The sequence below is a fragment of the Meles meles genome, chromosome 8 (assembly GCF_922984935.1).
Source record: "Meles meles chromosome 8, mMelMel3.1 paternal haplotype, whole genome shotgun sequence".
NCBI lineage: Eukaryota > Metazoa > Chordata > Mammalia > Carnivora > Mustelidae > Meles > Meles meles.
The window spans coordinates 42,668,740-42,680,710 of NC_060073.1; the positions used below are offsets into that span (position 1 = coordinate 42,668,740).

An 11,971-nucleotide genomic window follows, 5' to 3' on the forward strand; every position below is an offset into this window, starting at 1 on the left:
GATAAGTTAGCAGCAGTTAGTCTCTAGTAAGGTAGACGACCGGGATGCTTGTGTGTGCGTATGTATGGGGGGGGGGGGACGCGCGATCGTGCGCGCGCATGTGGGAGCGGTGGTAGGGGCGCTTGGAGCGTGTAGGTGGGCAGGATAATAACTAAAAACTACACCCAGAGAAATGCTCTAGGAGGAGAGGAGGCCTAGGGAAGAGGATGGCACTAAGAGGGCTCCAGACTGGCTTTGACTTCTTAGCGCTCCTCCCTTCCCCCCCAGAAAAACCTTGCAAACGGAGGCGCTATTCCGACCCTCCAGAAGATTGGGCAAGCGCTTCATCGATGGGTAATCCAACACTTGTAGTCATCCCTTTCTTCTTCTTCGGGAACTGACTACAGTTCCAGGAGGGGAGGAATGGAAAGAGGGAGGAAGTGAGGGAGGGGAGGAAGGGGAGAGGCGGAGGAGAATTGGATCTGAGAAGAGTTGGAGGGAGAGAATGCAAAACCGGAGCCGGTCTCCCAGCTTCCAGAAAGCAGCTGGGGACAAGGGTAGTGGGGAATTGATAGCGACGGAAAACTTCGTCTTGTGGCAAGCTTAAAGTGCAGGTGCTCATGCAGTTTAGACTTTCCTCCCCTATTTTATTGTAAAATTTCAAAAACAAACTTACAAAGTTGGTCACATATGTCCCCCCACCTTTCCCGGGAACTCCAATTAACTGGAACAATGCATTTCGCATATTTAAAGAGCCACTTATTTAAAAGTTGTTCCTATCCTTAGAGGCTTTCGGCAGCCTGCCGCCCAGTACGCCTCCATAAGCTTCATGGGCTCAGAAACGCCATACTTGCGTCATCTTCGAGCATTATAATTCGGCTCCAGAGCCTGGCCCTAAATAACTTTTTAATTTGAATCAAGGAAGAGCTTTAGCGGGCTCTGTTTCTGGTTTAATGTGATATAAATCACAGATGCACTTTTATTGAATGGTTAAAGCAGCGACATGGAGATCATCAACACAAAACGCCCTGAACAAAACCATCGAGAGAAATAAAGCTGGTTAATAAGATTTTTGAGAAAGCTTTGTGTTAAAAAGCAAAAAGGAAAACCAGCTGAAGGTGACAGTTAGTTCATGGTTAATAGGATCAGGGCAGCCTGGCGGGGCTGCACACTTCTCTTTGGGGAGGTTCAGCCACACCAAAGAAATGAATGGGACATTTAACACATCTGTTATCTCGCCGAACAGAGAAACTGGGGAATTGAGGTTCAGCGCCACCCTAGACCCAACCCAGAGTAAAGGGAAGGACTGTCTCCAAGAAGATTCTCGTTTGAGGCCCCAGATTAAGCATAGACTCTCCTGACTGTGGGCCAGCATTCTTGGGAATGGCGTTCTTCGCACTGTTTTCACGTGCTTGTGCACTGCAGTTATTTAGGAGACTGCAAAACTTTGGCCAAGTTAGGTGTCCCATAATAGGTAGAACCCTCAGCTTTCACTGCTATGTTTTAAAAGTCCAGGCTGCAAGTTATAAATGAAACTGCAGAAAGCTCTTTGAGGTTGGAAAGGGGCCAGGGTAGTGTTTCAGCGTTCAGGTCACCTGGCTTGAGGCTGCTTCCGGAAGGAGTAAGTCCTATGTGCAAGTGGAATACCGCCGCCTAGCCATGGTCCGTTGCTGCTCTCTGATCCTTTACAAGTCCAGTAAGCCGTGAAGTGCTCCTCGGTGACACTTCTAGAGAAATGTCACTGAAAATCGTTTTAAGTTGCTGGGAGTTTGCAGAAGGAGACACGTTTTATCATTCAGGTATCTTCCAGCTCTCTCAAACTCCATTAGTTTCCCAACACAAAGGAAGCAAAGACCTCCCCCTCCATCCTTATGGACTCACATCCAATAACCCCAAAGCATTCATTCCAATCTCCCTGTGTTATTAGAATGGCACCCCACAAACACTGATTTTACCCACCCCTCACATCTGCTTTATGCCTCAGCTGGAGTAGCATGTAGGGTTAGAGACTGAAGAAGCGAGTATATTTTCATGTTCACTGACTTGAAATTTTCCATTGCCCACCCCACAAGGGTGAGGGTTATTTTACTGATTGCCTGGAGATGAATTTCTATGAATATTTATTGATTTATTTTCCAGGCTCAGCAGGGGAGCTGCAAATAAATTTAGTGCGTTCTTTAAATAATTCCTTTTCTATGAGGCAAGATGTCATCTGAAACTTCTAAATAGGCATTTAATTAGCCCGGGTGTTGCTTCGGAACAAAAACTCCCGGTGAGAGCTTTGGGGGCGCACTGTATTGCAAAGAGGCGGTCGATATGCAGAATTGATGCGCGCCAGCCTTTGTTGCCGGCCCATTGTGCGGGCCATGCTTATGAAGACTAATCCAATCATAAATTGCACCCCTGCGCCAATCAGAGCGCCCAGAGCCTCCGGCGAATGAAGCTCGAGTGGAGAACTTTGTTGAACTTCATTGTCAGAGCTGTCACTTTTCAAAGCGCTTTAACGGGCGGGCCACTATAAAACCATCACCTCGACGGGAGGACCACGGAGGACTCGCAGACGCCCAAGTGGGATCGTTACTTGGAGACGTTTGCCCAAGAGAGAGGGCACTGCGGGGGCGGGAGGGGTGGGAAGAGAGGCTTTTACCCTCCGGCCACTGGAAGAAGGGTTATTCCGCCCGCCCCGAGCCTAACATGATGTTCCCAGGCCTCCTCGCACCCCCCGCCGGGTACCCCAGCCTCCTGCGCCCCACGCCCACCTTAACGCTGCCCCAGTCCCTGCAGTCGGCATTTTCTGGCCACTCCAGCTTCCTGGTGGAGGATCTGATCCGCATGAGCCGGCCTCCCGCTTACCTGCCCCGCAGCTTACCCACCGCCAGCATGTCGCCCCCTAGGCAGGGGGTCCCCACGACTCTCACAGACACCGGGACTTCAGACCTGGGCTCCCCGAGTCCCGGCAGTCGACCCGACGGTTCACCTCAGACGGCCGCCTCACCTGCCAGCGAGCCCACGTTTCTGAAGTTTGGGGTGAACGCCATCCTCTCCTCGGCGCCCAGAACAGGTAAGTGAGCGCAAAACGCTGAGGGTCGGTCCAGGTGCGAGTACTTCTGGCCTCGGTTTCCTGTATGCAGCAGGCACCCACTCACACATCAGCGCACATACTTACGCAAGAGCCCCGAAGCCTCACGTCGCTCACTGTGAGACTTAAGTCCAGCCAATTCTCGGGAAGAAAAGCTCCAGGTTCGCCCCACCCTCATAATGAACTTGAGCACCTGCAGTCGGAGAGAGCGCACGCCCCTAGGCGTCTGTGTTTCTGCCCTCGAACTTCTGGAAGCCAGTTTAAAAAATCCAAGACAACATATTTACTAGCTTAGCTAGTAATATGGACCTGCAATTCTTTTCTTCCTCTCCCCAATACTACATATCTCTCTAGTGCCCAGGATGAGACTGGGGACGGGCCGATTCTGAGGTGGCGGGTCGCGCTGGTGGGGGGGGGGGGGGGGGGCGGAAGGATATCCACAGATGGCACAATGTTAGGAAAAGATTTCGTTTACTCTGTCAAAACACCGAGGAAAATGCCTTTGAAGCCAGACGAAGGATTAATCATATCATGCATTCAATGTTCTGTACAATAATCAAGTACTTAATCAAATTCCCTGTCTCCCTCCTTTTCATTCTTCCTTTATTCTCTGCCAGAAACATCCCCCGCCTTGCTCCAGAGCGTTCCTCCCAAGACTTTCGCCTTTCCCTATTTCGAAGGCTCCTTCCAGCCTTTCATCAGATCTTCTTATTTCCCAGGTAGGTCTCATCCCCCTTCCCTGCCGTCCCCCGTCGCTCCCTGCTCCGAAGCCATATTTCTCTGTCCACCCCTCGGGGTTATGCTCTGGTTCAGAGGTTGCGAGGCGTACAACATTCACGAATCCGTCGCGCCAATTTGATGCCCTATTTAGCACAAGCAGTGACTGCTTGACACTTTGCACCAATTCCCTGCTCTACAAATTAGCAGGAATTGTCATGGTCCCAATTTGAGGCGGTTCCCTTCCCGGCGAGGAGCTGTTGGCATCCCTTCACGCCGCCGTTTTCCCACAGAGTCAGTGCACTTGGCCACGATTCCCCACAAAGGTTTCAGCACCATGACCAATTGGTCAGCTCCTCGGGCAGCCACACACAGATCGGCCCTCGCCCCTCCACGCCGCCGAGAGACACCTACCAGCCGGGGCTAATTTCTCTTTAAGACTCATTCAGGGCTTGGGGCTTTTCACAAGACCACATGGGGTGCCCTCTTGTGTGGGATGCCTGGGGTCGCCCAGGGGGAGGGGGACTAGATCCTCCCACAACCCCAACCTTCTATTTCCAACTTGATTTCCCAACCTCTTCTCAGACCCTTCCCGCACCGTCTTATCTTTTTAAAGACTTTGAGCTTGTAACATAAGAAGTCTGAGGGAAGCCTGCAGTCGGGTCCCAGTCTAAAGGAGAAACACCTTAACACAGTTTATGGGAGGTTTTCATCCTGCAAACCTAGTGGTGACTCAAACTGTAGCTCAAAACTCTGCAACCGGTGGAGACTCCGAAGACACAGGAGAGCCTATAAAGAGAAGAGACTGGGCATGGATGGTGGGGGATGGGTAAAACCACGACAACACTCCCAAATATCAGCGAAAGAAACATGCAATTGATTTTTAAAAGGGGGAGAGAGAATTCACCAACAGCCCCCCACCACCATTCACGCTGCTGCTGATAATGGAATTTGCTCCCTTTCTCCCTCATCTTAATGCTCTAACAAAAACAACCCGGGCTTTATAAATAGCTTTTCATGTCCATTTAATGAAAATGATTCCGGGAAGAGAAGCCTCTGCCATCAGTATTCTCCCAATGGTCTTGGCCCGCAGTTGTGTTTAGTTTGAAAGTGTAAATCTCTTTTGTCCCAGTAATATATGGCTTTCGCTGCTTGTCCTCAGTCTTTTTCTGTTAGTTCATTACTACACAATTACCATTCATGCTTCATTAGAGTCTCTGTTTCTTTTTGGTTTTTTTTTCCTCCCTTAAAGCAAAACTCTCCCCCTTTTTATCATGCCAATACCCATTGGGGAGCGGTCAATGTGCTAATTAGCTGCCACTTTTCATGTATTCGGGCCGAATTCTTTACGTTTGTGGGGGAGGGGAGGAAAGATTAATATGAAAAAGATGAATGCTGATTGGATTTTTCAAAAAAAAAAAAAAAAAGCCAAAGCGGATTTTCTTCTGTCAAATCAGTAAAGTACCTCATTTTCATCTAAAGAATACAAAAGCCACCAAGGTGATAAATAGCTTAAGGGGGAAACCCAGTGGCATCATCTGTACATTTTATTTCTATTTTTGTAATTTATGTTTTTCTGTTGTTAGTTTAGCTGATACACGCAGGTTTGCCCCCTTGAGACTGTTCCCCTGAGACCGTTGAATGTAAAAATGAAACAGGCTATTGTAGGGGCTGTTTTCTGTGTTTCCGTGGTTTTACCTAATCCGGGTTTGCTTGGTTGAAAGGGAAAGTTATTTGGGCGGAAAGCGCCTTTCACTCTCGCAGGTTTGTAGGTTCCTGCCCTATTCTCCAAGAGGAGAAAAAGGGGAGCTTTAAAGAGATGAAGGGATCAGAGAGAAAAACCGAGGGAGGCCCCTAGGGAGGGGCAGACGCTACTGCCCCAGCGGGACGCCGCCCACTCACTCGCAACCCCTCACTCCCACCCCTCCGCAGCGTCCTCGAGCGTCGTGCCCATCCCGGGGACCTTCTCCTGGCCGCTTGCGGCCCGCGGCAAGCCTCGCCGGGGCATGCTGCGTCGGGCGGTGTTCTCCGACGTGCAGCGCAAGGCGCTGGAGAAGATGTTCCAGAAGCAGAAGTACATCAGCAAGCCCGACCGCAAGAAGCTGGCGGCCAAGTTGGGCTTGAAAGACTCACAAGTGAGAGCGGTCTCCTCCCAGCCCCCAGCCCCCACGCTTCACCTCCCCCAGGCATGGTACTACTGGGAGGGTTCTCTGAGACCAGTTCGGTCCCATTGTTCGGATGGGGAAAGTAAGGTCTAGAGAGGGAATGCGTGCACCCACCAGCTTCCTTGAGGCTCTTCGGGACAGCCCGCTCCTCTCCCGGGCTCTTCGCTCCACGCCTGGCTCAGCACCCCGACCCCCGCGGACGTCAGGGTCAGAGGTCAGAGGATGGGGTTAGAGCAGCGAGGAGCTGAAGAGGGAGTGAGGGTAGGGTGAGTGCCTTGAGCCACCTGAACCCACGTCTGGGCGTGGGCAGCGGGCAAGGAGAGGAAGGACAGAGCCTCCTACCCTCCCAGGGGGTCCTGCCGGCGCCCCTCCTCCCCGGGCCTTGGTGTGAAGGGCCTGCGCTAACCTCTGCTTGTCCCCCACTCCCTCTCCCCGACCCCCCCACCCAGGTGAAAATCTGGTTCCAGAACCGACGCATGAAGTGGCGGAACTCCAAGGAGCGCGAGCTCCTGTCTAGCGGGGGCTGCCGAGAGCAGACCCTTCCCACCAAACTCAATCCGCACCCAGACCTCAGCGACGTTGGCCAGAAGGGTCCGGGGGACGACGAAGAGGAGGACGAGGGCCGGGGCAGCCCCCGCCACCGCCTCGTCTATCACGCGTCCCCCGACCCTCGGCACCTGCGGGACCCGCGGCTGGAAGGGCCGCTGCCCGCCTCGCCCGCGCACTCGAGCAGCCCTGGCAAGCCTTCGGACTTCTCCGATTCCGAGGAGGATGAGGAGGGCGAAGAGGAGGAGATCACCGTGTCTTAGAAGCCCTCCCCGAGGCCTGGGTACTGTTTAGAAGTGCTTTGAAATTGAAGAGGCGGGATTCCGTCTGCGTGTCCGCTTAGTTCCAGCTGCCCAGACGCTGTGGCTCCCCTTTGCAGAATCGTCACCTCGTCAGGGGCACCCCAGCTCCTTCCATTGCCCAAAATGGCGTCCCTCCACCCCACTACCTCCCAACAGCTCTTTCCACATAAGTGAAACTTGGGTCTTGGTCCCAGCCTTAACTTTTCCACCAGAGCTCCTATCTTGCTTATTGCAAGCTATTTTAAACACAGTGGGGGTGTTCACACCAGTAGCCTGGGGTTAGCAGTGAGCCAGGCTCTGCAGGTCTTTAGCAAAACTCTTAATGGCAAAGGAAACGAAGTTAGGAAACACAACATCCCAGGCATATGACTCCACGACCTCTGACTTCCTAGATGCCTCCACCTCCCTATCTTAGGTTGGAGGGTCACTTACCCAACCAAATTTGTACACACAGGCACACAGACTCCTTCCGGTCTAAGGCACAGCGTAAATAACGAGTCTTTTCTGTCATATCCCCAATGCTCTCTGGGCAGAGAAGTGAGTTGTTGAGGGAAAAGTCCATCTCTATTTCTGTATGCATGTTTTAAAGCCTTTTCTTTAAAATTTCTGTATCCATAGTATATGCACCAAGCACTCTACCTTGTGCCCTTTTATTATTTCTGGGGAGATTTCACTGACCTGAAAGGCTCTTGAGCACTGGGCGTGATGTGAGCAGAGAGAGAACCCTCAAGCCTCTTTGATTTTGATTTTTTTTTTTTTTTACTGAACTTTGCTGTCTTTGCACAGCTTTTATGAACTGTACACTATTTTGTACACATGTGCTGTATGGATATTTTATACCAATATTATTGTGAATGACTATAAAGGACTGATTAGACTTTCTTCTTTTCTTTTGCAATGGCTTTTAAACTTTAAAAATGTAGTTGTTTAATTGCATAACTTATAAAGAAATACTTATTTTGTATTTTTACCTTGTACAGATTTTTATATATGTATATATGTACCAAATGAACAAATGCCAAATAAAAAGTAGAATGGACACAGTGGCCAAGTGATCTCATTAATTCACAGAGTGTCTTAGCTGAAAGGGTTGGAGCTACTAGTCTGCGTGCTACTGGAATTTATAAAAGGTAAACTGATATCCAAGGCCCCCCCAGCTGCTTAATGGCCAAGCTGGAACTAGAACCCATCTCTAACTCTCAGGCCAGTGCCTTTTCTCCTTGCCTGTATCATAAATAACCATAATTGCTATGGTGAAAAGCAAAGTAGCACCAGTAACATGGTACCAACAACTTGAGTCTGCAGTAATCCTTCTCCTCTTTTCCAAGGACTGAAATGATGCACTAAAAGAACTCAGTGAAAGGCAGTTCAATCTTATAATGCTTTCCCTTTCCCTTTCCCTCCTTGAAGACTTTTATAATTCCTTGTCCCCAGGGAAAAGTCACTCCTGACTTTTGTGTATAAACTGATTTTCTTAGGAATGTCATCTATAGCCATGACTTGGGAGCCCAGATACAGACTCTGGATTGCCCAAGTGAAACTGAATTTCTTTAAAGACAAGCTTTCAACAGAAACAATTCATTTAACCAGCAACTTAGGGATAAAGATTGTCAGGTAGGACACTGGTAAGGATTTCTGTATGCTTTAAGAGTTTGGTCTCTTAGCCACAGAGACCTGCGTTTCTTTATTATCCGAACCCATGCCCCAACATTGAGGGCGGGAAAAAGTTGCTCAGCTTAAATTTCAGTAGTTTGTATCATATTTGAAGTTTGAATTTTGCTTTTCTCAGTGGAATTCTCTTTCTAAAAAACAAAAGGCCTCTCTCCAGATAAGATTCTGATATCCTCCCATGTTGGGCCTGTCTCTGACACTGGTAATCACTATTTTCATTACTGTTTAGACATGATCCTGGGAACTCAAAAAAAAAGATCTTCATTGTCATAATTGTCTTAATCCGGGAAACCCTCCACATTTCCTCCTCAACACATATGAAAGTACCTAGCATGGCATTCTGTACATGGTAGGCATACAAAATTTAGAAAAGAAACTCTTTGCTCTGAGTGATTCAGTCAGTTTTCTCATTACCCCCCCCCCCTGCTGCTGCCTGGACATCCAGAGACGAGATCCTGAGCAGAAGCAGCCCACTTTTCCCTCCCTGCTGGCCCAAGCCCACATTTCTTACTTACAGTCAAGAACTATTTTCAGGCATGGGGATGGATTAGTGTCTACATTTGGAGTCAAAGTCCTTCAGAGGCACGCTCATGTTCATTGCAGCATTCTTCACAATAGCTGAGAGGTAGTCCCATTCACATCATTCACGTTTTTCACAATAGCTTCTGCAATCCAAATGTCTATCGATGGATGAATGAATAAAGAAATGTGGCATATACACACAATGGATTATTATTCAGCTTTACGGAAAGAAATCTTGTCACATGCTTAACATGAATGAGCCTGGAGGACATTATGCTACGTGAAATAAGCTAACAATAAAAAGACAAGTACTATATGATTCCACTTATATGAGGTATCTAACACAAGCAAATTAATAGAAACAGAAAATGGAGTTGTGGTTGCCAAGGACTGGGATAAAGGGGAACAGAGTTGTGCCATGGGCACAGAGTTTCAGTCTCACAAGATGAAAAAGTCCTAGAGATCTGTCATGCAGCAATGTGAATATGGCTAACATTACTGAATGGCAAATGACTAAGATATAAGATTTTATGTGTGTTTTTAAAATCTCAATTGAAAGTATTTTTAATGTAAATAAATTGGAAAAATAACCTAGAACATTTAAAATCCAGCAATGGTCAAAAGTACAACCAAATGAAAAGAAGTTGTGGTAAGCAATATTATAATACAATGTAGACTTCAAAGCAAGACGCATTCTATGACAAAGTTTTCCTAAATTAAGAAAAGTTAATGGGACACTTGGCTGGTGCAGTCAGTATAGCATGCAACTCTTGATCTCTGGGTTGTGAGTTCGAGCCCCACATTGGGAGTAAAGTTTGTGTGAGTGAAAAAGAGAGAGACGCCTTTTTCTTTTCCAGGTGGCATCAGGGAGAGTGCAAGAGAGAAGAAAAAGAAGGTTCCTACTGTGCCAGAAACCCTTAAAAAAAGGCAAAAGAATTTCATGGAGTTGAAGATCAAGCATTTGAGAAAGAAGTTGGCCCTAAAGATGATTTGAAAGGCAAGGAGGAAGCTTATCTATGAAAAAGCTAAGCACTGGGGCACCTGGGTGACTCAGTAGGTTTAGCATCTGCCCCACCTCAGACTCCCTGCTCAGTGGGGAGTCTGCCTTTCCCTCTCCCTCTGCTCTTCCCCCTGCTCATGCTCTATGTCAAATAAACAAATAAAATCTTAAAAAAGAAAAGAAAAGAAAAAGCTAAGCATTACCACAAGGAATATAGGCAAATGCTCAGAACTGAGATTTGAATGGGTAGGATGGCACAAAAAGATGGTGACTGCTACGTACCTGCGGAACCCAAACTGGCATTTATCATCGGGTCCAAGCCAAGAGGTTTAAAAGGTGTTGAAGCTTCTTCCCCTTTGCCAGATAATCAAAGGCCCTTTGTTAGGCTCACCAAGGCTTCAGTTAACATGCTAAGGATTGTGAGCCATATAGAGCATGAAGGGACGCAGCCCTGAAGTCAGTGCATGAATTGATCCGCATGCATGGTTACAGCAAAATCAACAAGAAGAGAATTGTCCTGACAGAGAACACGTTGATTGCTCCATTTCTCGGTAAACACGGCATCATCTGCACAGAGGATGGGATTCGTGAGATCTATATTGTTGGAAAAAGTGTCAAAGAGGCAAACAGCCTCTTATGGCCCTTCAGGTGCTCTTTTCCACAAGGGGGAATGAAGAAAAACATCACCCATCTTGTAGAAGGTGGAGATCCTGGCAACGGGGAAGACCAGAAGGATAGACTTATTAGAAGAATGAGTTAAGTTTCCCACCATGATTATTTTTGTAGTTGGGTCAGGTAGTGAACAAATACTTTCAAATTGGGGCAAAACGGAAAAGGAAAAAGATAGAGGAAAAAAGAGAAAGAGGGAGAGAGAGAGAGAGAAAAAAGAGAAGTTAAGAAAACCCAGAAAAGAAAAAAACTACTCTGTAGATTTTTTTTTAAACCTGTAAACTACTGCCCTGTAATCACAGAGCTTTACATCTTGACAACTATGTGTACATTTTGGCTCATTTTCATGTCTCTTTTAGCTAAGAGTGTCACAGACGTGATGACCATGTTCTTTTTGCCCACAATTTCCTTAGTGGTATGCATAGTTGCTAACGCGTACTGGGTGTCTGGTTTGTGTTGAGTGAATAAATAAATTAAACGGAGAGACAGAGACACTCTGGAGTCTAGACCCTAAGCCTGGAAGTTACAGATCTTTCAAATGAGTTGAATGATAACTTAGGTCAAAAAAGAAGAAAAAGAGACTAAATAAACTGACCAAATGTGTTTTTCCAAGTCAAACCAATTACTTTAGTCCAAAAGACCAAAATAGTTGTTATCTATCAGCTGAGGAATAATAAATGCTAAAATGTGTGGCAGGCAGGTGTTCTGCTGGGTGCTTTCTGCTAGGTGGGGATCTCATCAAAATGTAGATCATAACCCAAGACTGTTGTGCAGCATTGCTAAGCACCTGCTGGTTCATGGAACACACTTTAAGTAGCAAAGACTCCTGTGAGTTTTATTCTCACAGTAACCTGTCTAAGGTAGATACTATTATCCCCACATACAGATGCCAGAACTGAGGCTGGGAGTCTGGGTGATTTCCCATGGTTTCCTGAGCTGGAATTCAAATTCAGGTTCATCTTCCTCTACTGCATCATCCTGCTCCCTTGACTAAACTGGTAAAAACTCACTTAAGCAAACCCTAATCAATAAGAACTCTCCAACAGAGCTTTATGCTTTTTAATCTTCTGGAGTTCTTTAAAGCCATTATTAAGCTCCTAAGTGTTCCACCCCACCACCAGCCCTCCTCTCTGTGGCCCAAACCAGTGATCCTCCAACTAGTGTTAAAACCACTCTGCAAGGGCGCCTGGGTGCCTCAGTCGTTACGTGTCTGCCTTTGGCTCAGGTCAGGATCCCAGGGTCCTGCACAAACCTATTCACCTCGTCTTCCCTGTTGCCAGTCCCACACTGAGCTCCCTCCTCCTCAGGAAGCCTGCTTTTC

General features: G+C 47.6%; 1 protein-coding gene and 1 pseudogene across 1 annotated transcript; both read left to right on the forward strand.

Annotated features, from left to right (window-relative positions):
- The first annotated feature begins 2,673 nt into the window (after positions 1-2,673).
- Positions 2,674-6,749, forward strand: DBX1 (developing brain homeobox 1). The gene is made up of 4 exons (XM_046014415.1): positions 2,674-3,040; positions 3,676-3,777; positions 5,708-5,910; positions 6,390-6,749. The coding sequence occupies exons 1-4, from the start codon at positions 2,674-2,676 to the stop codon at positions 6,747-6,749; spliced, it is 1,032 nt and encodes a 343-aa protein (XP_045870371.1).
- A 3,112-nt stretch (positions 6,750-9,861) lies between these two features.
- LOC123949640 lies at positions 9,862-10,741 on the forward strand (annotated as a pseudogene).
- Positions 10,742-11,971: the final 1,230 nt, after the last annotated feature.

Bases quoted from the DNA above. Each gene is read 5' to 3' on its own strand.
- DBX1 (XM_046014415.1), top strand. From the start codon at position 2,674: ATGATGTTCCCAGGCCTCCTCGCACCCCCCGCCGGGTACCCCAGCCTC. The intron at 3,041-3,675 runs GTAAGTGAGCGC...ATTCTCTGCCAG, and splicing joins CTCCTCGGCGCCCAGAACAG to AAACATCCCCCGCCTTGCTC. The intron at 3,778-5,707 runs GTAGGTCTCATC...ACCCCTCCGCAG, and splicing joins CAGATCTTCTTATTTCCCAG to CGTCCTCGAGCGTCGTGCCC.